The 24,581-nt window shown below is 49.0% G+C and overlaps 2 protein-coding genes across 2 annotated transcripts in view; one reads left to right on the plus strand and one right to left on the minus strand.

The window, feature by feature from the left end:
• The window catches only part of LOC142362621 (olfactory receptor 14C36-like), a 136,257-nt gene that overhangs the window by 17,349 nt on the left and 94,327 nt on the right, over nt 1-24,581 (minus strand). The gene's annotated exons all lie outside the window — the stretch shown is intronic.
• On the plus strand, nt 18,818-19,741 carry LOC142362546 (olfactory receptor 14J1-like). Its single transcript, XM_075431451.1, has one exon. It carries the CDS (start codon nt 18,818-18,820, stop codon nt 19,739-19,741), a length of 924 nt encoding a protein of 307 aa, XP_075287566.1.

Raw genomic sequence — 24,581 nt, forward strand, 5'->3', positions numbered from 1 at the left:
GCAGCTCCAACCTCAGAGCTGATGCAATGTCTCCTAGAAAAAGAAAAAAAGCATGCATGTGTGTGTGTGTGAGTGTGTGTGTTTAGGAGGGAGAGGGGTACTGGGAAATGTATTTGATTTTGCTCAGAAAAGTCTCCACTAAATTGTAACTGTTATTTCCTTCTTGGACAGTGGTCTATACCCAGTGGCAGCAAATGACCAACATCAGCTCCATCACCAGGTTCCTCCTCCTGGCATTCGCAAACATACGGGAGCTGCAGCTCTTGCACTTCTGGCTCTTCCTGGGCATCTACCTGGCTGCCCTCCTGGGCAATGGCCTCATCGTCACTGCCATAGCCTCTGACCACCACCTCCACATCCCCATGTACTTCTTCCTCCTCAACCTCTCCCTCCGTGACCTGGGCTCTGTCACTACCACTCTTCCGAAATCCATGGCCAATTCCCTCTGGGACTCCAGGGTCATCTCCTATGCAGGATGTGTTGTCCAGTTATTTCTCTTTGCCTTCTTCATTGCAGCTGAGTTTTCTCTTCTCACCATCATGGCCTATGACCGCTATGTTGCCATCTGCAGACCCCTGCACTATGGGACCCTCCTGGGCAGCAGAGCTTGTGTCCACATGGCAGCAGCTGCTTGGGGCAGTGCTTTTCTTGGTTCTTTCCTGCACACTGCCAATACGTTTTCCATACCCCTCTGCAAGGGCAATACTGTGGACCAGTTCTTCTGCGAAGTACCCCAGATCCTCAAGCTCTGCTGCTCACACTCCTGTCTCAGGGAAATTGGGCTTCTCATGGTTACTGTTGCTTCAGCTTTTGAGTGTTTTGTTTTCATTGTACTGTCCTATGTGCAGATCTTCAGGGCTGTGCTGAGGATCTCCTCTGAGCAGGGACGGCACAAAGCCTCTTCTACGTGCTTCCCTCACCTGGCTGTGGTATCCCTGTTTATCAGCACTGCAGTGTTTGCATACCTGAAGCCCCCCTCCTTCTCTTCCCCATCCCTGGACGTGGTGGTGGCTGTTCTGTACTCAGTGGTTCCTCCAGCAGTGAACCCCCTCATCTACAGCATGAGGAACCAGGAGCTCAAAGACGCCCTGAAGAAGCCCATTCAATCAGCAGTCTTTCAGCAGCAATAAGCTCCTCGTGTGTCTTCCCAAGTCTTTTCCAATGTTTACTGAGACCTCCTGTGCCTTGGGCATTTTATCTGTGACAATTCCATTTCTCCAGGAATGTCTGCATCCCCTCCACTTCTCCAAAGACGTGAACTTAATCTTTCTGACCGAAAGGCTTTAACATATGTATCTGGCACGAAGGTAGAGGTTGCCTCCCATGTCACATCTCTGTAATAAAAGAGAATTTCCTCAGTGGCACTTTCTGCAGGTTGGGTTCTTCTTCCAAAGCTGACATCAGGAACAGACTGAGGAAACTGCTACCACGAGGCCTTGCTGCTGAGCAGGGCTTCTTTGTGGGGTGAGGTGTATATAGGGTGATGCATTGGATAATGAGACTTGGACTGAGCTTTCACTTGTTGCTGCCCAGTGCTCCTGGAGATGGTGACAAGCAGCCGGGATCTGCCTGCGACAGTCCCCCTCTGGCTGCCATGCAGCGCAGCCTGATCGCTGTGCAGAGGCGAGCCATGAGCTTGGGGCCCTGCAGCAAGCATGGAAAGGGGGTAGAATCATCTGGTCAGGCCAGCACAGACACCATCTCCTGGAGAAAGGCTCGCTAGAGGCATGGATGCTCCCAGAGAAGAGAAAGGAAACAGTCTCTTTTTGGGACTCTGCCTGTCTTGGGACAGGCTGCTCTGTCACCGGGGCAGCAGGAGCAGCCAAAGGAGTCCCAGGGCCAGGAATCTTTTGCTGGAGAGAGGGTCTGGCACAGAGAGGCTGCCTGCATGGACACATAAGAATCTCTCTGAGACAACAAGAGGGGAAACAGGGTGACACTGACCTGTGTCTCCTCATGCCACCAGCCCTAGGGCTGATGGGGGAGGCTGACCCAACTCTCTGAGCTCCAAGAGCTGCATTGTCCTTCAGAGAGGCTTGGGCTGTGGGGTGAGTGCTCAGAGCTCTGCAGCACTGTGTGGAGGGGACTGCTATGGGTCCAGGGCAGCCTGGGGTGCTGGAATGTGCTGTGCTGGGGAGAGGGCAGAGGAGCTGGGGACATCTGAAGAGGGTTTGGCCTGGGCTGAAAAGTGCCCAGAAAATGCAGAAGTTAGATGAGCTGTGTGACCATGCCAAGTGAGGACACACTCCATTGGGTTTGTGGTACAGAGCCAGGACTGACGGAAGGGATCTGAGACATGCAAGCAGAGGACAGAGGGTTTGGTCTGCACACTTGGTGACATCGACAGACCAGGAAGGTGACCCAGGGCGTCACCCCCCCAGCCTCTCTCACTGGTCATTTCCAGCAGTGGCTGCTCAGCCAAGGTTTCTGGGTGAGTTTCGCTGTAAGGTCATCTCCACCTTCCTGCTGGGCTCAGTGCCTGTATCCAGGGAAAGTCCAGCCCTGCCTGGCTGCTCTCCTGGCCCAGACCCTGTCAGACCCTGGAGCAGGGCTGGCTGTGAAGCCTCACATGTGGCATGGCCATTCCAGAAGCGTGGAGAGGCTGCCTAAGAAGGCGGCCATGGGGTGACAAAGTGTGAAGGACTGCTGTGGGCATCGTGTCATAGGCACCATTCCCCACTCAAAAACACCCTCTCCCTAAATGTGGCTACACAGTGGGGCCGAGGGACAATACAAGAGGCAGCAGGGCTGGGACGTTGCAAGACAGGGTGCAGCCATGAAGCAGCTCCCAAAAGCAGACATCAAGGGCAAGTACAGACAAGCAATATCTGTACTTAGCCTGCACTGGTCAGGTATGACTTTGGGAGAAGCAAAGCTCTCTCAGAGTTTGTGGCTGCAAGAAAAGTCAAGAGCAAAGAGCTGGAATTGCTGTGTTAGAGACCAAGGCTGAACAAGGGAAATGCAGGGCTGCTTTTGAGTGGGGAGAGGAAGTCAACAATAGCAGACAGTAATGAGGCTGACGGACTCTATGCCTTCTTTGCCTGAGTCTTCCTGATAAGGTCTCTCAGGCCTCAGTGTTCAAGGAGGGGTTCAAGAGGACGAGAAGACATATTGGCAGGACCCTCATGAAATGCCAGAAAGACGAATGCCAGTTTCTGCCCCTGCACGGGACTCACGCTGGAAATTACACAGGCTGGGGGCTGCCTGCCTGGGATCAGCCCCGTGGGAAAGGTCTTGGTGGTCAGGGGTCTGGTCGGGAGGCAGCCGTGTGCCCTGGCAGCAAGGGCGGTCTTCAGCTTCCTGGGCTCTACGATCAGGAGCATGGCCAGGAGATCAAGGGAAGGGATTCTCTGAAATACTCAATCCAGGTTTCAGACTCCCAATTCAGGAACGATACTGGCAAGATGGAGTAGGTTTATTAAAGTTCGCTCAGGACAGCCAGGGCCTGGAGCACTTTGCCTGTGAGGAGACTGAGAGAGATGGGCTTGCTGAGCCTCGAGGAGAGAAGGCTGAGGGGGACCTCATCCTAGCCTGCCAGCAGCTACGAGAAGGCCATGGAGAAAACAGAGTCCATCTCTTCTCCACTGTGCATAGCAGGAGAACAACAAATAATGGGAGGAAGATGAAAGAGAAGAGGTTCAACAGGAGAGAAGGACAAATTGTCCCCAGGAGCTCAGCCAAGTGCTGGAATAGGTCACCCAGAGAGGTTGGGCAGTCTCTGTCCATGGGGCTGTGTAAGCCAAAACAGACAGGATGCAGAAACAACCACAAAATCACGGGTGAAATGTAAAGAGTAGATTTATTTTCTCTACCTCGCAAACCAGGGGATCTCTGATACAGTACCTGGGTAGAGGCACAGAAGCCAAGCAGGAATGCAGACACCACAGAGCTAGGTCCTTACTAGAGAAAGAGTGCCAGCTACTGAACCTGCTGCTTTTGCCTGGATTTATCAGGGATTTGCTCAGACAGAGCTTTCCACTGTGCCTTGATCCTTCCCGCAGCAAGGCAGGAATCTCGAGCATGTTCGACACATTACCTTGGAGTCTGTTGCAGGCCTGTGTTATCTAAAGGCAGATGTTCTACTTGTCAAGCACACAAGACTAAACAGTGATATGTGTGTTTTTCGACACCCAGCTGCAAGTCACTTGAGCATGTTCACAATCGTCTTCGCCAACCTTCCATGATTATCCCACATGCAGCATGTGACAATCCAACAGCACACGCCATCTCTCCTGCCTTGAAATGCTATTGTGACAGATGGAGCCCAAAGTCACGGGCTAAGTGAACTCAATGGACATTACGGAGGGATGGCCCATAACGTAAGGAACATCTCTGTGTGCAAATGAAAAGACAGCAAAAGTGGTGGTAATTTATAGGAAAGTGTTGGATCTGAGCATGAGGTAGATGGTAGAAAATAAGGGGTGGATACTGTCCCGGTTTCAGCTGGGACAGAGTTAATTTTGATCTGAGCAGCTGCTGTTTTGTATTTAGTATGAGAAGAAAGTTGGTACCACTGAAGTTTATGGCTGTTTCTAGGAAACTAAGGTCTTTTTCTGGTTTCTTTTGTTCAGCTAATGAGTAGGTCTGCAGGAGCTGGGAGGTGGCAGAGCCAGGCAGCTAACCCAAGATGACCAATGGAAATATTCCATATCACAGGTGGCATGCTCAGTATAGAAGTGGGGGTTGTTTGGGGACAGATCCATGAATTCCAGGAGTTCCGCGGATTCTGCGATGGCTTCTTAGGGACAGACTGTGCAACTGGGCATTGGGCAGTGAGAAAAATTGCATTGTGTATCACTTGTTTTGCATAATCGTTTGTAGTAGTAGTATAAAAATTAGTCTTAGTATAGTTCCTTCCTTTAATTTCTTAGTAAACTGCCTTTATCTCAACCCATGAGTTTTAGTTTTGTCCATTCTCCTCCCCATCCCACTGCAGGATAGGAGCAGAGAGCAAGCAGCTGTCTGGTCCTTGTTGCAAGCTACCACATTAAATCACTACACCATGGGAATTCCTCCCTGGGTCAGCAATTCCATTCAACAGGTACCTCCTTCTTCTACCGGTAGTGTCCTGCAAGTCCTCATGCTGCTGTCTTGTCAGAGGCACCACAAATCTGGTATGCACAAACTAAAAGCTTTTAACATAGAGCTTCCCTCGAAGGGGGCTATGAGAAACTGTTAGATTTGGCAATAGAAACCTCATGAAATTTTAGAAGAAGTTACAAGTCTTATTGAGGGAAGAGAATAACTCAAAAAATGAGGGAGGTGGGGACGTGAACAGCTCAGGAGTGACCCTGAGGAGAAGGGCCTGGGCATTCCCAGGGATGCCACATGAGCGAGTTGCACATGCTCAAGGCGAATAAGGCCAAGAGCATATCGGGCTGCATTAGGAGGAGTGTGGCCACCCAGAGAAGAGCGTTATCATCCCCGTTGGCTCAACACTGGTATAACCACATCTGGACTAGTGTGTCTGCATGTGGGGCTCCCCAGTGGGGAGGAACTAAAAATGTTCTAGAGGAGATCTACCAGGAAGGGGTTTTGGGCATCTGTAGAGAGGCTGAGGGTCCTGGGCTTCTTTAGCCTCGTGAATTGGAGGCTGACGGCACTAAAGTAGCAGCCTGTGACTCCTTGAAGGATTATTTCAGAGATGATGGAGCTTTTCTTGGTAGTGAGAAGGAAAGGAAATCTTCATGAAGTGCATCTTGGAAGGTTCAGAATGGACATGAGGAATGAGAAACGTCACTCGAAGTGTAGCAGTGTTGTGCAAGAGGTCACCCACGGGGTGTTTGGATCAGCCCCTGGATTTCAATTTGAAGGAACAGCCATTGAGGGTGAAGAGACAACAGTGAAAATACGGAAATGTCAGAGTGAAAGCTAGGCGGGAACACAAAATGAGTATCTACAGGCTGAAGTGAAAGAGGTGCAGGCACGGAACAGTGTAGGACAGCCTGCAGTAGAGATGGCTGAGGACTCTGGCAGGGCCAAAATTTTAACAGGACCGAAGGCTTTGTCTGCTTGACTATGGATGTTGCCTGTACCACTGAGGCCAAGCAGGAGAAATATTCTTTTGAGGCTCTAGACTTTGTTTCTTCCTCATCTCTTCATTGGAAGGCTGGGAGGTTTCACAGACTTTTCCTACACTTTTCATTGCTCACCCTCACATCCAGCAGTATCCAGCAAGAACCCTGAGCCACAGGTGAGGGACAGGATCTGCCTTCCCAGGGCCTGGGGCTCAGGCCTTGGCCTTTCTGCTTCGTAAAGCAGAACAAGGGGTTTTTTTTCTTAGCTATGCAGCCACCTGCACAGTGCCTCTGCCTACCTGCAATCATGGCCTCCAATTCTCTGCTCTAAGGAGTCCCTGGGGAGGCTTTGTCAGTAATGGCCCTCAGTGGGGCCAATCAATGCTTCCAGGTACTTTCCGTTTTGCTTCTGCCTTCCTGAGCATTTTTTCTCTCTCCTCTCAGTATCTGAGGTTCATTAACTAAACACCAAATACCCCATGGGGCTCATTAAAATACAGAAAGTGCCAAGCTAACAAGCTCATGTAATTTTCTTCAATTCTTCAAGACATGTACTGCTAGCAGGAGCTTTGTCATAGTGTAGATAAGGAGGAAGATGTCATCCTGTGCCTAATAAAAATATTTATTTATTTTAAGGTATATTTTTAATTGCTTTTCAATTTAGAGAGGAAGTGGTAGGAACATTCTCCAAGCAATACTGATCCATGGTGTTTCCTCAGGATATCTGGACAGGTAGGAAAAGGAGTGCCTTGAGGTCAGACACTCTATGGAAAAGTTTGCTCCTCACCTCCCCAACCTCAACATTTCTCTCATCGGCCACCTGGGAGTTGTGTCACTGTTTCTTGCATCAGCCTTCTCCGCTGATCTCTGCAGCTGGATGTTACAGCTCCATTGCACCGTCTCCCACCTCCTCTCCATAGAGAGCTGCCTGCACACAGGCACAGAAGGAGTTTTCCTATTTGCAAGAAAGGAATAATTAAAGCATAATCATGTTCCATAAACAAAATACATAGTAATTACAATCTACCTCTAATGAGGTTGCCTTCCTATAAGTCATAATCTTATGAGAAATATTATGGCTATGTAGAGGAAAACAAAAGTTATAAACACACTTAAAGAGTTGGCAAAGGAGACAATTAGACTGCTGAAAGGCAGGCAAACTTTTAACTCCCTGATGTCAAAATAGCAGCTCGGTAGGTGGCAGGAATCTGAATGAACAAAGAGTAAAGGGAGGAGAAAACTGGACAATGATGGAAAGGGTCTTTGTCTAGGTAGCCTGCATCTGAAAAAAATTACTTTAGAAATAGTGAAGACAGGTGAAAATATATGAAAAATTAGAGAAATTCAATACACCATTTAACAGGAAGAATAGCAGTTATGATGTTATAAGGGGAGATCGAAATTTCTTTGGAATATAGCTTTCTAAACTTCCTGGCATTGGTCGAGGGCTCTTGTGAGTGAGGACAAGGCAATGTTGCTCCTGTTGTTGAAAGAGGTCAGAACGTCAACCCAGGGAACCCCAGGCTGTACAAGGTCAATTTGGCATTTCTGTGCACCTAAAAAACAAGAACGTGTCTGAAAGCAGTCAGCATGGACTGATGATGGATCAATCATGCCTCTCAAACCTAGTTGCTGTCATGAAGAAGTATCAGCATTTGTGCATGAGTGAAGAACAGTGGATGCCATTTTTGACCCTTTTGACATGGTCTCCCTCAATGTCCTTTCACCCTGGTTAGGCCATTACAGCCAGGATGTCTTGACAAAAAATGGGTAAAAAAATAGCTGGATGATCAGGCTGAGGGAGCAGTGGTGAAGGAGTCATGCCCTACCTGGAGGTCACTGGGACATACTGGGGCATTGTGGGGCAGCAGAGGGAATTATCCTTGACTCCTCACGCATTTCTTCCCAAGCTCAACATCACTCCTAACTCCTAACACCCAAGTGTCATAGGGAGGATGTGGAATGGGAGTGGCAGTCAGGTCATAACACTCTGTTTCTGAAATTCTCCATTGTGGGTCCTTCCCAATGGCTGCAGTTCTCCACAAATTGCTCCAGCATGAATCCTTTCCACAGGGTACAGTCCTTCAGGAATGGACTGCTCGACCGTGGGTCCCTCACAGGCCGCAGGTCCTGCCGGAAAACCTGCTGCTGCATTGGCTTCTCTTCATGGGCAGCATATCCTTGGTCCTCCATGGGCTGCAGGTTTGCTTTCACTATGCTAAGGCATAAAGGCCAGCCCAGCACGGCTTCTCTTCTGGGACAGACCACCAGAAGTCCTGGAGGATGGATGTTTCCTGTGCCCTTGGGAGCTGAGAAAATTGAATGCTTGTTACACACCAGTGTCTTGGCTACTGTTTCTCACTCTGCTCCCTTGTAGTGAGTACACAGGGAGCTGGAAAGAAGTTGAAAGGGAACACAGCCAGGACAGCTGATCCAAACTGCCCAGAGGGATATTCCATACCATAGGACCTCATGCTCAGGAATAAAAGTATGGAACAGAGGAAGAAGGAGGTGGAGGTTTTGATTGTTGAAGGATTCTGCTGCTTGGAGAGTGGCTGGGCATCAGTCTGCTTGTGGGAGGTGGTGAAAGATGGTCTTTGTTTCACTTGATGAGGCTTTTAACATCTCTTCACCTATTAAACTGTTCTTATCTTGAGCTGAAACTTCTCACACTTTATTTCTTCCTGTTCTCTGCCCAGTCCCACTGGGGAAGGGGAGGGAAGAGTGAGAAGCTGCTGGGCTATTGGCCAGGGTCTACCCACCACAGCAAGGAATGTGTTGATAACTGAATGATTTTCTGCAGGGCTGCCAAGATTCTCAGAGGCTGAAGCACTTGTCTGGCAGGAGAAATGGAGGGCAAGGGCCTTGTTTAGCCTGGAGAGTGGAAGATCTCAAGAATTTCACAACAGCCTGTCTGTCCCTATGCGGAAGCGTTCATGAAGATGGAGCCAGTCTTGTCACCGTGGTGCTTGGCAGGAGGATACCAGACAATAGTAAGATGTGGAGCTAAGGAACATTCAGGATAGAGATAAGGAAATTATTTTTGTCCACGAGGGCATCCAAACATTGCAGCAAGTCTTCCAGAGACATTGTTCCATCTCAGTCCTTGGAAGCTTTCCAGCCACCACTGGATCAAGCCTTGAGCAATTTGGTCTGACTCCATAGCTGGCCCTAATGTGAATGCAAGACCAGACCAGAGACCTCCTCAAGTCCCATGAAGGAGACGGGAAACCTAAATGATACTGGGGTTCCTTGCTCTCTTGCTCTTCCCTTAAGAATGCTAGTGAAATCTCCCAGATACCCCACGACTGTGGAAGTAAGTCAGATGTTGGTATAGTCAGATCAGCTGCAACTTTCTTCTCCTGATCCAGACAGTGTTGTCCAGAAGCAAGGCTGCTTGACAAGGATGCCCAAAAGAGTCCCAATCAATTTCTTTGCTTCCCCTTTTGTTCCCTTTTCACTCTTCCCACCTCTCCAGTACTCTTTAACCATCCTTATCACCTCCTATGCAAAAAACTGCTGAGTCTTCTTTACCATTTCCCAACTGAACCTGCGTTTGATCATTTTGGACGCTCCGTTCTATTGATGATTACAGCACTGCTCTTAGCTTGCTTAGAAACTCCATGAACACTAGTACTCATTTCTTATCTCCAACAACTTAATTTACAGTAATGTTGGAAGCACCATAACTTAGGATGACCATTGTTACACATACTTTAAAAGCTGGATTCTTGCAGGTCCTGTCCTTGGGACCTTGACACACCTGGGGATTTGGCAAACAGGAACCTGAAGACTTAGGAGGAAAAGCTGCAGAACAAGTCCATGCAGCAGAAAGGGGAGGGATCTGACCGGCTAACGAGTGCTCTGAGGAGAAGGGCCTGGGCATCATGATAGCAGATGCCATAGGAGCCAGTGGGCCTCACATTTCAAAAGGAAAGTGGAGAAATTGAAGAAGGTCCAGACAAGGTTTGCCAAGATGAAACAAGGCAGCGTAAATCACGAACTGTGAGGAGAGTCTGAGGGAATTATGCATCTCTGGCCTCCTGAAGGGGAGGCATGGGTTGCCGTGGTATGAGCCTACAGCTACATGGAGGGTTGACCGAGCCAAGCTCTCCACTGTAGCGACAAGTGATCATAGGAATCATAGGAATCATAGAATCATAGGTTGGAAAAGACCTCATCAAGTCCAACCATCCACCCAAAACCACCATGCTTACTAAACCATATCCCGAAGAGCGGTATCTACACATTTTTTGAACACCTCAAAAAACAACGTTTAGATATGACACTTTGGGATATGCTTTAGTAAGATAGGACAGAAGCAACAGCCACCAAATGCTTCTTGGGAGCTTTAGGCTGAGCTTTAAGCAAAATAAAATGTACTAGGAGGAGCACTGATGAGATCTCTACCTTTGGAGCTCTTCATGTTTCAGCTCCACAATGTCACCGCCAGACTGGAGGTTGCCCTAGAGACCCCCAACAGTCTCTTCCCCACCAAACCTTCCATGAGCCTCTTCCTTACTACACATTCTGCAAGAAGAGATGCAGGTGACTATGCGGGCCTCTACTTTATAGGACAGCTCAGGGTGGAATGGAGTTCAGAAGGTCTCAACTCGAGCGCCCAGCTCAAAGAGAGGCCAGCTCTGAGGTCAGACCTGCTTGCACAATAAATGTCTTCACCCACAGAAAGAGGTTACACATGAACCAGGCATCGAAGCCTCCATTACGCAAATGGAGACGATGCATTTGATCAGCTCCCTGAACACAGCTATTGGTATTCCAGGCCTCCTGAGATTCCTGGGAATGTTCACCTTCTACAAGCTTCCTGGGATGTCTTCCCACCATGGGGTGCTTTAGGCTGTAAACAAAATTGAAAGCAAGGCTCTGACTTGGGTACTCTCAACTTCAGTGCTAAAAGACAGCAAGCTGGAAGGAGCAAAATTTAAAACCTGTGAGAAATGAGCTGAAGATAAGAGTATGGAACAAGCATAGCCTTTAGATCACTCCACATGTGATGGCTCTGCTCTCAGTTTGCAATCATTGGCACTCAGAAACCTCACCTGTTCCTGGTAGATGACAGGTTGACCATGAGCCAGTCATCATGCCCTTGTTGCCAAGAAGGCCAATGGGATCCTGGGATGCATTATGAAGAGCGTGGCCAGCAGGTCGAGGGAAGTTCTCCTTCCCCTCTACAATGCCCTAGTGAGGCCCCACCCGGAGTACTCTGTCCAGTTCTGGGCTCCCCAATTCAAGAAAGATGAGGAGCTACTGGAGAGAGTCCAGCGGAGGGCCACAAGGATGATGAGGGGACTGGAGCATCTCTGCTACGAGGAGAGGCTGAGGGAGCTGGGCTTGTTCAGCCTGAAGAAGAGAAGGCTGCGAGGGGACCTTATAAATGCTCACAAATATCTGCAGGGTGGGTGTCAGGAGGATGGGGCCAAACTCTTTTCAGTGGTGCCCAGCGACAGGACAAGGAGCAATGGGCACAAACTTAAGCAGAGGAAATTCTGTCTGAACATGAGGAAGAACTTCTTCCCTCTGAGGGTGACGGAGCCCTGGCCCAGGCTGCCCAGGGAGGCTGTGGAGTCTCCTTCTCTGGAGATATTCAAGACCCGCCTGGACAAGGTCCTGTGCAGCCTGCTGTAGGTGACCCTGCTTTGGCAGGAGGGTTGGACTAGATGACCCACAGAGGTCTCTTCCAACCCCTACCATACTCTGATTCTGTGATTCTGTGATATAATGAATAATGAATAATTGTATTATTGTAGAATTTGATCATTATTAGCAATAGATATTGAATCAATGTGTAATAAAATGTAATTTGATTTAACATGGAAGTATTGAAAGTAATGATTATTTCAACACTTCGAAAAGGAGGAAATGTATCCAGGGTGATAGAATCAGTTGACCATAAACATGAACAGTGCTGCTGTGTTCCTAGTACAGCCCAACCCACCTGGACATCAGGTCCGGGAACAGAGGTCTATTCTCTAGGTAACCACTAACGCTAACCATAGTGGGTAATGCTGTTTTTGTCAAGAGAAATGATGGAGTGTGGTTCTGTGAAACGGACTGAAGAGACTGACCAGGTTTGCCAAGATTGAGAGCCTAGTGGGCAAAAGGTGATTCCGGCAGGGGGAGACCACGACCACCAACTCACTGACCCCCTACTCAAGTAATACCACCTACCCAAAAACAAATAATAGAAGAGGGTGACTGAGTCTGCGCAACAATCTACGTAAGAAGCGAGAAAGTCTACATCAGTCGGCAAAGAGAATAATATTGAATATGCATGAATAAAATAAATATATATATTTTTAATCTATATAAACTGCATGGAAAAGTTATGAGGTATGCACGTCTGGAGGAATTATCCCTCGTGCATCCAGCGCTGCAATAAAGAATGCCTGCCTTTTAACACTACAGTGGTGTTACGAGGTGTTATTCCTGGATTTTCGGTGACAAGAGGAGGAAGATCATTAAGTATTGACATAAACAGCATAAGAAAAGTCATGTAAACCGAAACTTAACGGACATGGAAGCTTTCAACCTCAACCATTCTTCAAAATAGTTTTTCAATTTTTCTTCTAGTATGTACAGCTTTTGAGTCTATTAAAAATAACAGATAAAGAATCTTTTGACTCACTTGTACAATATCAAATGTATTCTGAACATGTGAGGCCTCATGTCCACAGCAAACAGTTTTGTATTATCTGCCTATACCTCTGAAAAGAACAATTATTTCAGAATTTCAAGTGTAACTAATATTCTTGGTAAGAGTCTTTACTTGCACAGACAATAAATATTGTTTGTTTACTGTTAAATGAATGGAAGGCAAAAGAGTGTAAGAAGTAAAAAAAGCAAAAAAAATATTGCAGAGAGAGCAGGAGAAAGATTCTCTTGCAGAATCTATGCAAATTCTTAACAGAGACTATGCTAAGAATATCAGACCTAAAAATATTGCTTGATAGAAAAGATGAATTCTGAATATACAGAAGAGCATGTTTTAACACATTCAAAGTCAGATTGGACGGGGCTCTGAGCAACCTGATCTAGTTGAATATGTCCCTGCTCAAAGTAGGGGGGTGGACTAGATGACTTAAAGGTCCCTTTCAACCCAAGATATTCTGCAATTCTGTATTCTTCCTGGATTTTCCTGGTGATTATTACAGTCTTCTTTGCTGCCTCATGGTGAGCTTTCTCATGCATAGCAGGGCCTTTATGGTTATCTCTTATGAAACTGCTGTCTTTTTATGTACGCATCTGCAGAAAGAGTCACAGAAAAGCACCACATGGATCAAAACAGATGCCGAGTGATGTGCCCTTAAGAACCAGGTGAGCTCCCCCATGCCTGTGGCTTCCTGGTAAGGAGTGTGTCCTGAGGAGGGGATCCAGCCTCTGCTACTCTCTGGGGAGGGAAATTAGCAGTGTCCATGCTGCCTCGGAATACACATGGTGACTTTTTCAAGATCATCCTTCATCTGAAGGGCTTCAGACATGTACTTGTGGATTAGGTGTTGCAAATACTGATTCCACTGACATTGCTCAGAGGGGCTACCACAGATGCAGATTGCTCCCCTGCAGATATTTATACTTAGGCAGATTAGTTCTCTGGTTGTTGTTGTTGCAGATATTGATGCTTTTAGGGAAATCACACAAACTCTTGAAGGACAGTGGAGGATTACCACCTTAGTGGTCCTTCATTGAACCTGTTCCTCTTTGCCATTGTCTCACTGTCATTGTTCAGGGTGTGGTGCAAAAGGTGCTGAGCAGAGGGTGACAATCACTATTTTTGCCTGGGCTCCTGCTCATACAGGATGCTGTTGGCTGCCTTTGCTGCTGGGTCGTGGTTTGCCTAATGAAGTCAAGGACCACCAGCACCATTTCCAGAGAGCTGCTGCCCAGCCACACAGCTCCTTGCTTCTGTCTCTGCAGCCTGTAATTCCCCTGATCAGTCCTTGGGTCTCTACAAGATGTATGAAAGAGGTGCTTTCTGCTTTCTCCAGTCACAATGAAATTCCATTGTGTATCAGAGTAGCCCTGCTATGACATCAGCCTGGTCTCTCAACATCCTTGGACTCATCCCCTCTGGTCCAGTGGGTTATAAAGGGTTGACCTTATCTAAGTAACCCCTGACTTGATCTCCCTCCACTGCTGTGTTTCACCTAGGGTTCTTCCTCTTAGACACCCAGAACAGGGAGACCTTGCAGGTGGATTCTGAGGCAAAGAGGACACAGATAATTTCAGACCTATTCACCTCTGCTCTTCCTGAATTCTACAGTGGCCACACACTGTCTTTGTTTCTTTTTTAATTGTTCTAAAGGAGTAACAATTCATTGCTGTGGCCTTTAACTCCCTTGCAAATGTCAACTCTAACGGAGCTCTGGCTTTTCTAAAACCCATAGCATTTCTGAATTCCTCCTTTGTTTCCATCCTTGCATCCATCTCTTGTATGCTCCCTTTTATTCTTGGAGCTTCTCCCTGAGTTTCTTATTTGCCCAAGCTTCTCTCCTGATAGTTCTGCTTCTTGTCCTGGCTATTGACATGCACAGTCTCCTGCCTGGAAGACACTGTCCTTGAAGACCAGCTGTGCTGAGCTCTGTTGCCCTTGTGTGCTGCTCACATGGGCTTACTCACTAAAAGTCACAAGAGTAGGCCGAAATCAGCTTCTTTGAGGCACAGCATCTGCATTTTTCTGCTCTCCTCCTTGGGAGATCAGAGTCCACTATTTCACAGTTATGACAGCGACAGTTGACACAGGTTTTTACATCCTTGAACCAGCTTTTCATTCTTTTTGACTAACAGATGCATATGAGCATCACCACTCTTGAACAATCTGACAGCTGAGCTACAAAGATTGGTGTCCCAAGCTGTGTCTTCACCCAGGCTCTCCAGAAACCTCCAGGACTAATTGCATGCTATGGTGGTCCCCTTCCAGGGAATGCCAAGGTAACTGAGGTCAGCAAAGGGACATTAATTCATTCTTTGCCTCCCACCAGGACGTCACCCTTACTAGTCTCTCCCCTGACTCTGACTGATAAAGACTCACTCAGCTTGTTCATCCCATAGAGGAGCTCCACACACCTAAGCAGCTCCTTCTCACTCAGGACACCAACCTCCTGAGCTTTCTGGCCTGTTTCTCCTTCTCAACCTGTATCCACCCATCACAGCACCCCAATCATGTCAGCTGTCTCAACATGCCTTGGTTGTTCTTCCCTCCAAGTGGGATGAAGAGATGCCCTGGGGGTCTCCAGCTTCTCCTCCCTGTGCCCCAGGCTGAGGCCATTGGAGCATGTCTGGGATGCAGCACCTCAGGTGTGGCACATCTGTGCTGAGAGCAGACTGGCAAAAAGAAACCTGCTACCAAGTGCCCAAGACCTTGTGTGTGCAAAGTCTTTCCTTCACAGCAGAGACATGCTGGAGTGGATAACACGTGGCAATGTAAAGGAGAAGCGAGGTGCCCACAAGTAGAGCAAACCCTGCTTTTGACAATGCCAGGAAAGGAGTTTGATATCTGCTCTGTCTCTGCAGCCCTGAGGGCCTGTGGTGGAGGTGAAGCTGATCTCAGGAAGGAAGAGATGATGTCGAAAATGTTCTTGGGTGTGGATGTCACTGTGAAAATTATCGGCCTGATCCATGATTGTGACATCAAAGGGATGGTTAAATACTGGAGGAGAGAACAACGAGCAGAGTTTGAGAGGGAATGCCCTCAAGTGAAGACCCTGCTGTGAAGTGCTTGCTGTTCACGCTCTGCTGTTCATCCACTGGATAGAGAAGGGACAGAACTTGTGTCACTGCAGTGGCGGGATTCCATCACTGCCCAAAGGCACCAAATCTGTGTGAGATGCCCTGGGTGGTGCCTGTCACACAGCGAGTCTGAGTGGGGATGGGGTTCCCGCATAGGACCTGTGCTGTGCATGTCAGGTTCATGCTGTTTTCCTGGAGAGCCCTAGCACCTTCAGTAGTCATAGATGTCTGTAAATGTAAAATATATGAGGATTCAGCTGCCCTGAATGAGGTTAGGCAATGAGGGGATGCACATGAGACAAATCGCATCATACTATTAAGGCCATGCGGACAATACAGCTGATGGAGAATAGGAAGAAAGAGACCTGCCTCTCCCTGTGCCGCAGGACTCCATATGGTCAAGCTGATTACATCGATCAACAGCCCTGGACATATATAAATATTTGCAGGTTCAGTTCTCTTGAATGTGGGCACTTTCTGTCATTGAAGTTCACCAAAGGCATTTCCCACCAGCCTCCAGGAAGGTGCCCTCAGACACTGCTGTGTCTCTATGAACTGCTCCAATAGAGCTTGTAGTTGCCCACAAGCATCTTGGTCACCTTCGAAATCAATCCTGTCACCAGGTATCTGTGTCTAAAGTTCTTCCTCCTGCCCTCCATGTTTATTAATAATGAAGGGAGCTGAGACAAGGAGCTCCCATGCAGAAGCCTTTTTGGTGCCCATCTGAACTGAGGCAAGAGGAATCCCGCCTCCTGTGGGTTTGTGGTGTGCATGAGAGTGAGCTGAGTCCTCTTCTAGCTCCAGGACTTCAGATCAAGGATGAGATGCCTCAGATGAATAGGCTGAAACCCTTCCCTCAGCAGGGGTAAAGGAGATCTCTCCCTGTCACTCTCTGGTTGTCTTGTCTAATGATGGATCAAGGAAAGATGACTTTTGTTTCTTACTCTTTTTCCAATAAAGTTATGACACTGTAGAACAGAAGTGTTTCTCCCTAACAGAGGGAGGGAACATGAGTGATGACTTCATCCTGTTTCACAGCAGGTTCCCTGGGGGGAGCCCGGAGAGGGCAGAACCAGAGACACATTGGGCGGTCTTGTGCTGCTGATCTGAGCTGGGCTCCTGGGATGGAGGGAGCTCATGGCAACAGGGAAACACTTCAAAGAGACAGCTCTGCCCAGAAGCAGCTCCTCTGCAAAGCACAGCAGGGCTGCTGGCACTGCCTGCAGGCACAGAGGGGAGAGGAGTGAGGCAGAGAGGTTAAAGGCAGTCTGGGGTGTGAGGATGCTGAGAGCTCACTGAGAGAAAGATTTTTTCAGTCATTGGCACGGTAAGTCTCCACGTGAAGGGCAACATATCTGCACTTTATGAAAAGATCTACTAAAGCTGTCACACCCCCCAGCCTACGGGATGGACCTTGAGGAATATCACAGTTTTTCTCTTGCTGTAGGTGAGAATGTGCTGCAAAGAAGGACTTGCCTGCTGCACCACGACAGGTAGAGGGCAAGTCAGTTCCCTTCTCGCAAGGACGGCTGCAGGGCTATGAAGGTGGATGTGCAGCCCGGGCTGCCCGAAATTGTCCTGCAGAACAGGGTCTCTGCACAAACATGAGGCTCTGTGCTGGGGCAGGGACTCTGCTGCCTGCCAGGGTCAGCACTCAGCCTGCCCAAGGAGCTCCCCAGGTTACTGCGAGGAGAAGCTGTGTGTGGAACAGAAAACCCCAGTAAGGCAGGGCAGGGTCCTTCTGCTATCAAGAAACAGCTACATGGGGTCAGGGAATCTCACAGATCCAGATCTCCCCAGGATATTTTCCTGTTGATATGTGAAGGGGAAGGTCAAAGAAGGGGTGACTATCAAGCTCTCAAGTTACTTGCCCTGTTCCCTCTGAGGATCTCAGGGACTGAGAGCACAACGACCTGGCAATGTGTGCAACTGGGTGAGGGTAGCAGTGTCCTGAGTGCCTGGCTGCCTCTGCCTCTTTCATCTCGAACCTCAATGTATTTCTCCTTCCTGCTCCACTTGTCTGTGTTACTGAAGTAGTACCCATGTTCGCTCCATCAGGCTCTCTGGGGATGGGAGTTTCAGCTGCAGAGTCAGACACTGATTATGTGGGTCCTCCCAGGTAGGCGTGTCCATGGGAATGAGGTGTGCCAGTCTTCTCTAAACTGTGGTACATAGGACAGTGAAGTCTGTGGGCCCAGAGAACAAGCTAGATTTCCCATAGTCAGAATCCATCACTAGGACACATGGCTATCTTCCTGAGGTGTTCTTCAAAGCTATGAGCAGGGCTCAAGAATGCATATCTTTCTAATAACACAATTGTGTTATCTGAAAAGCCCCATGAAGCAGCGCAGAGATGCTACGCCCAACTGAGGAAATGCTCTTGGGTTGGTGAAATGAGCTGCATGTGTCCTTGACTAGAAGTGGGGTGCTGAGACCTTGAGTAAGGGTGAGATGTTTAGTAGTCTGCTGTGTATCCTGCTGCTCTTCAGCTGTGTCTGGTGGCTTTTCAGGATAACATGGGAGTGCGATCACTCTCAATCTCAGAATAGTGTAAGCCCAGAGCAGCTGGGCAGCCCTGTTCTCCCTGAGTGCTACAGAAATGCTGAGGGTTTCTGACATCCCAGAACACTGCCCAGGTGCGTTGGGGGCAACTCTGAAAATCCCAAAGGACTCAGCCTGACTTTGCCTTCCTCATTTCTTAGCACTGGGAGTGCAGGTGCTGAAAAGCCCTTTTGAGTCAGGAGCAGTTTCAAAGGTCAAAGTCGAACACCAGGATGCCCCCTTATCCCCACCATGCCCACGAACCCCAGTGCTGCACAGCATGGCTGAATCCTTGGCAGCCAGTGCACAAAGGTCCTTTTCCTCATGGCACATTCAGCCAGCACCAACGAGAGCTATGGCCACTGAGCTTAAAGAAAGTATCCTAAAGAAAGAAAGGGGGGTGGGGGGGGCGTAGCAGGGGGAAAGTCTGCAAGAAAAGGCTCAGAGACGTATCCCCTAAATTCCCACTGTTTTTTCTTCCTTGGACAGGAATATTTTCCCAGAGAGAGCAAATGCCTAATGGCAGCTCCATCACCGAGTTCGTCCTCCTGGAATTTGCAGACAAGGGGGAGCTGCAGCTCTTGCACTTCTGGTTCTTCCTGGCCATCTACCTGGCTACCCTCCTCAGCAATGGCCTCATCATCACTGTCATAGCCTGTGACCACCGCCTCCACACTCCCATGTATTTCTTCCTCCTCAACCTCTCCCTCCTCGACCTGGGCTCCATCTCCACTACTGTCCTCAAATCTATGACCAATTCCCTGTGGAACACCAGGGCCATTTCCTTCACTGGATGTGCTGCCCAGCTCTTTCTGTCTATCTTCTTTGTTGGAGCAGAGCATTGTCTTCTTACTGTTATGGCCTATGACCGCTACGTTGCCATCTGCAAACCCCTGCACTACGAGACCCTCCTGGGCAGCAGAGCTTGTGTCCACATGGCAGCAGGTGCCTGGGGCACTGGCTTTCTCAATGTTCTCCTGCACACTGCCAATACATTTTCCATACCCCTCTGCAAGGGCAATGCTGTGGACCGGTTCTTCTGTGAAATCCCACAGATCCTCAAGCTCTCCTGCTCACACTCCTACCTCAGGGAAGGCGGGCTGCTTGTAGTCAGTGTTTCTTTAGTTTTTGGGTGTTTTGTTTTCATTGTGCTGTCCTATGTGCAGATCTTCAGGGCCGTGCTGAGGATCCCCTCTGAGCAGGGACGGCACAAAGCCTTTTCCACATGTCTCCCTCACCTGGCCGTGGTCTCCCTCTTCATAGGTACTCTATTGTTTGCCTACCTGAAGTCCCCCTCCATATCGTTCCCATTGCTTGATCTAGTGGTGGCTGTTCTATACACAGTGGTACCCCCAGCAGTGAACCCCCTTATCTACAGCATGAGGAACCAGGAGCTCGAGGACGCTGTGCAGAAACTGGTGACTGGATGTTCTTAAGTAACAATACACTTCCCACCTTCTTCTGCATATTGCTCACATTGTAAAGCACTGCAGGACCAGGCTGTCTTTGGTTGTTTGTTTGGTTTGGGTTTTGCGATTTTTTGATTGTGATAATATTCCCTGCAAGGAATCGCCATTTTTCCTCCCACTGCTATGTCAGTATCTGCTTGGCTTCTGTGACCCAGAGACTGTGTAAAAGAGGAGCCATGCTCTCGGTGTGCTTCAAGAATATGAAGACTGCTGCAGCCACTTGTTTCTCTAAGATCCTTCCTTCAAAGCTTTCTCTAGACCTTCAGGGGCACCTCTGGAGGTGAAGGGGAAAAGAGTCCCAGCACAGCAGCAGTGCCAGGGAGCACCAGCTCTTGGTCTTTCCTGAACTGCAGTCTTTCTGCCCTCATGAAGTCCTGCTGAGACCTTTTGTGACTGTAATTCCTGAGTGCTCTGGCAGCTCTGCCACAGTGCTGCGGTGTGGCAGGCCTGTGACAGCAGGCAGGGACAAGCACTGGGCACTCCTGTGACAGAGGTGACACACATAACAGCATTTCCATGATGAAATGGGATCTCCTCAAGGCAGGGCCTGAAGGCTTCGGGCTGCTTCTAGTGATGTTCTCAAGAATATTCCCAGGAAAGTGCCCTGGAGAGGAAAACATCTTTGTTGGCAACACAGAAGGTTGGATTGAGTGGACCCTCAGCAAGTTTGCCAACGACACCAAGATGTGTGGTGAGGCCGACATGGTGCAGGGAAGGGATGCCACCCAGAGGGAACTGGACAGGCTTGAGAGGTGAGCCTCTGCAAACAACATGAAGTTCGACAAGGCCAAGTGCAAGGTCCTGTACATGGGTCAGGGCAATCCCAAGCACAACTAAAGGCACGGTGGAGAATGGGTTGAGAGCAGCCCTGAGGAGACAGACTTCAGTTTCTGGATTGATGAGAAGCTTTACATGACGCCCCAATGGGTGCTCGTAGCCCAGAAGCCCAACCCTATCCTGGGCTGAATCCTCAGCAGCGTGGGCAGCAGGTCAAGGGAGGGGATTTCGCCCCTCTGCTCCACTCTAGTGAGACCTCCCTTGGAGTTCTGCATTCAGGTCCGGAGTCCTCAACACAGGACAGACCCAGAGCTGTTGGAGCGGGGCCAGAGGAGACCATAGCAATGGTCGGAGGCCTGGAAAGCCTCTGCTGTGAGGAAAGGCTGAGACAGTTCGGGCTGTTCAGTCTGGAGAAGAGAAGGCTGCGGGGAGACCTTAAAACAGCCTTCCAGTGCCTGAAGGGGCCTGCAAGAAACCTGGAGAGGGACTTTTTACAAAGGCATGCAGTGACAGGACAAGGGCTAATGGCTTTAAACTAAAATAGGGTTGACTGAGATTAAATTTTAGTAAGAAATTCTTTCCTATGATCATGATGAGGCCCTGGCACAGGTTGCCCAGAGAAGCTGTGGCTGCCCCCTCCCTGCTGGCAGTGTTCAAGGCCAGGTTGGATGGGGCTTTGAGCAACCTGGTCTAGTGGCACGTGTCCCTGCCCATGGCAGGGAAGTTGGAATGAGATGCTCTTTAAAGTCCATTCCAACCCAAACCACTCGCTGATTTTATGACTTTATGAAGCTAGTTTTGCTACAAAACTTGATTGTTTGAAGCATTCAAGGGTTTCCCCTCCATCTGCCCCCCTTTGGCTCTTGCATGCTGAGCACCTCCAGGGCCTGGCTGTACAAGCACTGCAGTCGAATGGCTTTGCTGGAACTTTGTGTGTTGCCTGGAGTCCGGCACTTGGAGGGACAGGGTTCTGTGCCATTGGGCGCCCATAAAGGACCAAGCTGGGAAGTCAGTCTGCAAGTCAAAACCAGCAAGGTCCACGGCCAGGCCTGGCTATACCCATGGCTGTGGCTGGGCACCAGTATGCCCACAGCATAGCTCAGGTCAGCCTGGCACTGGATTTCACATCCCTGATCCACTTCTGTCTGTTTGCAAATACCACGTCCAGGAGAGCGTCGCCTGTGTTGACACATCTGCAAGCTGTGCTAAGAAGCTGGCCCCAAGAACCGGCAGAAACTTCTGGGGCTGATGGCACCCTGCACTTTCCCCTTCCCATGAGGTCAGGGCAATTAAAGTCTCCAAGGGTGATGTGGGGTCAATCATCTGGAATTGGTAAAATAAGCCTTTATCCTCTTCCTTATGTGATTCCAGGTATTTGTCTCCTAACATGATGTCTCCTTAACTGGCCTATCCGCTGACCCTCACCCAAAAGAGCTCAGTCTGCTGCCCAACCCTTAGAGGATCTCTGTTCATGCAGGCAGCTCCTACATTGAGGGCATCCTGACATCTTCCCCACTGTCTCCTTCGAGTCTGTATCCATCCGTTACAGCACCTCAAGCTTTCTGACTTGCTGTGCTGGTTTTGGCCAGGATAGAGTCAGTTCTTCTTCACAGCAGCTAGTAAAGGGCTGTGTTTTGGATTTGTGTTGAAAACCATGTTGACAATAGCAGGATGTTGCAGTTACTGCTGAGCAATGCTTACACAGGGATAAGGCCTCCTCTGTTTCTCACACCACCTCTCCAGCGAGTAGGCGGGAAGTGCACACAAAGTTGGCAGGGGACATCTGACCCCAACTGACCAAGGCAATATTCCATACCAGATGTCATCATGCTCAGCATATAAACCTAGGGTAAGAAGAAGGAAGGTGGAGGACATTCAGAGTTCTGGCTTTTGTCTTCCCACGTAACCTTTACATGTGATGGAGTTGTGCTTACCTGGAGATGGCTGAACACCTGCCTATGGGAAGTAGTGAAGGAAATCCTTGTTTCGTTTTAGTTGCGCTTGTGACTTTTCCTTTACCTATTAAAATGTCTTGATCTCAACCCATGAGTTTTCTCACTTTTACCCTTCTGATTCTCTCCCCTATCCCTTCAGGGGAGAATGAGCGAGCGGCTGCTCGGGGCTGAGTTGCCATCTGGGCTTAAACCACCACATTGTCCCACACACCTCAGCAGGTACTGCATCAATGTTGGAGCTCTGTGACCGCACACAGGGCTTCAGCTTCTCCTGTCTCTGCCCCAGGCTGAGGGCACTGATACATCTTTGAGGTGTTGCACCTCAGCTGTGGTGCAAGCGCTAAGCTCAAGCCTGCCACTGATCTTGAACCCAAGACCCTGTGCAAGTAGAGGCTTCCATTCACACCAGAGACATGGAGTGGACAGCAGCTGGCAACACAAGCACAAAATGAGGTGCCCACAAGGTGAGAAAATCACATGCTTCCCAAGGCAAGAGAGAAACTGGGCCGGCCTTTGCAGTCCTGACAGGAGAGGGCTTTGCTGCCCGTGGTGTCTCTGCAGTCCATGCGCGTCTGTGGAGGAGGTCAAGCTGATCTCCAGGCAGGACAAGGTGCTGCTGAGAAAGTGTATGACTATGGACATGGTGTGATTCAGGTAGACTGTGAAAATCATTCCCCTTGTTAACCATTTTACTGTACCATGACTGGGTTACACTAGGTGTTGCTTTGTTCTCAACTCAGAGCTGGGTCATCACCTCAGTGAGTGGCAAAGCTCAACTCATTAGACCAGTTTATATACATTTATTAAACCGATTACACCAAGTCTAGAATCTCCATAAGTTTCTAAGCAACCATTCTGTTTCTTTAAGTACATCTTTTCTTAAGTTCTCTCTATTCTTCTGTCTTTGTGGAATTCTCCCTCGCTGGTTGCAGGTCCTGCTCGGTTTCAGGGTCGTCTCGGGGTTGTCATCTGTCCTTCATCTTCTTCTGTGAATTCTGTTTGGTACAATCCTGAGAAAGACTTCGAGAGACTTCAAGATGTTCTGTTAAACTGAGTCCTATTTCTAAAATGTAACCTATTGACCTATGACATTCATCTTGCTACACCTTATTCTTCTCTTATGCTAGGTCAGTTGGTTATTAACCCAACCATGATAAGGCCTATACAGGGGACAAATGAGTGGAGCATTCCATGGTCGTATGGTTTCCTAAACACACCTGTATTCACACAAATGAATCTATGGTCTATTTTTATGATTTTATTCTATTCTATAGTCATAATCAGTCTCCTCTACAATCACTGAATCACAGAATCACAGAATGGTAGGAGTTGGAAGGGACGTCTGTGGGTCACTCAGTCCAACTCCCCGCTGAAGCAGGGTCGCCTACAGCAGGCTGCACAGGACCACGTCCAGGCGGGGCTGGAATATCTCCAGAGAAGGAGACTCCACAACCTTCCTGGGCAGCCTGTTCCTGGGCTCCGTCCCCCTCAGAGGGAAAAAGTTCTTCCTCGTGTTCAGCTGGAACTTCCTCTGCTTCAGTTTGTGCCCATTGCCCCTTGTCCTGTCACTGGGCACCACTGGAAAGAGTCTGGACCCATCCTCCTGACACCCACCCTGCAGATATTTAGAAGCGTATATTAGGTCCCCTCTCAGGCTTCTCTTCTTCAGGCTGAACAAGCCCAGCTCCCTCAGTCTCTCCTCATAGGAGAGATGCTCCAGTCCCCTCCTCATCCTCGTAGCCTTCCTCTGGACTCTCTCCAGTGATCAATCTCTAATACCCATGTTCCTTGATTGTATCATCAGGAGGGTGAATAAAGGATGAGAGTAAGAAGGATCAGCAGCATTTCAAAGTGTTGGCACACAAGTGGAGACCTTGCTGTGATCTTCCTCAGATTCATGCACCACCTGCATCTGCTGGAAAGACGTTGGACAGACCTTGTCTCACTGCAGGGCTGGCAGTCTGACCCTTGCTCACACGCCCCAAATCCCCCTGAGATGCCCTGGGGTGTCTGTTATGGACCAGCTCTCAGGGGGAGTAGCTGTCCTGCAGGTCCTGCACTGTCCAGCCAGCTGT

The sequence above is a fragment of the Opisthocomus hoazin genome, chromosome 10 (genome assembly GCF_030867145.1).
Source record: "Opisthocomus hoazin isolate bOpiHoa1 chromosome 10, bOpiHoa1.hap1, whole genome shotgun sequence".
Taxonomy (NCBI): Eukaryota; Metazoa; Chordata; class Aves; order Opisthocomiformes; family Opisthocomidae; genus Opisthocomus; species Opisthocomus hoazin.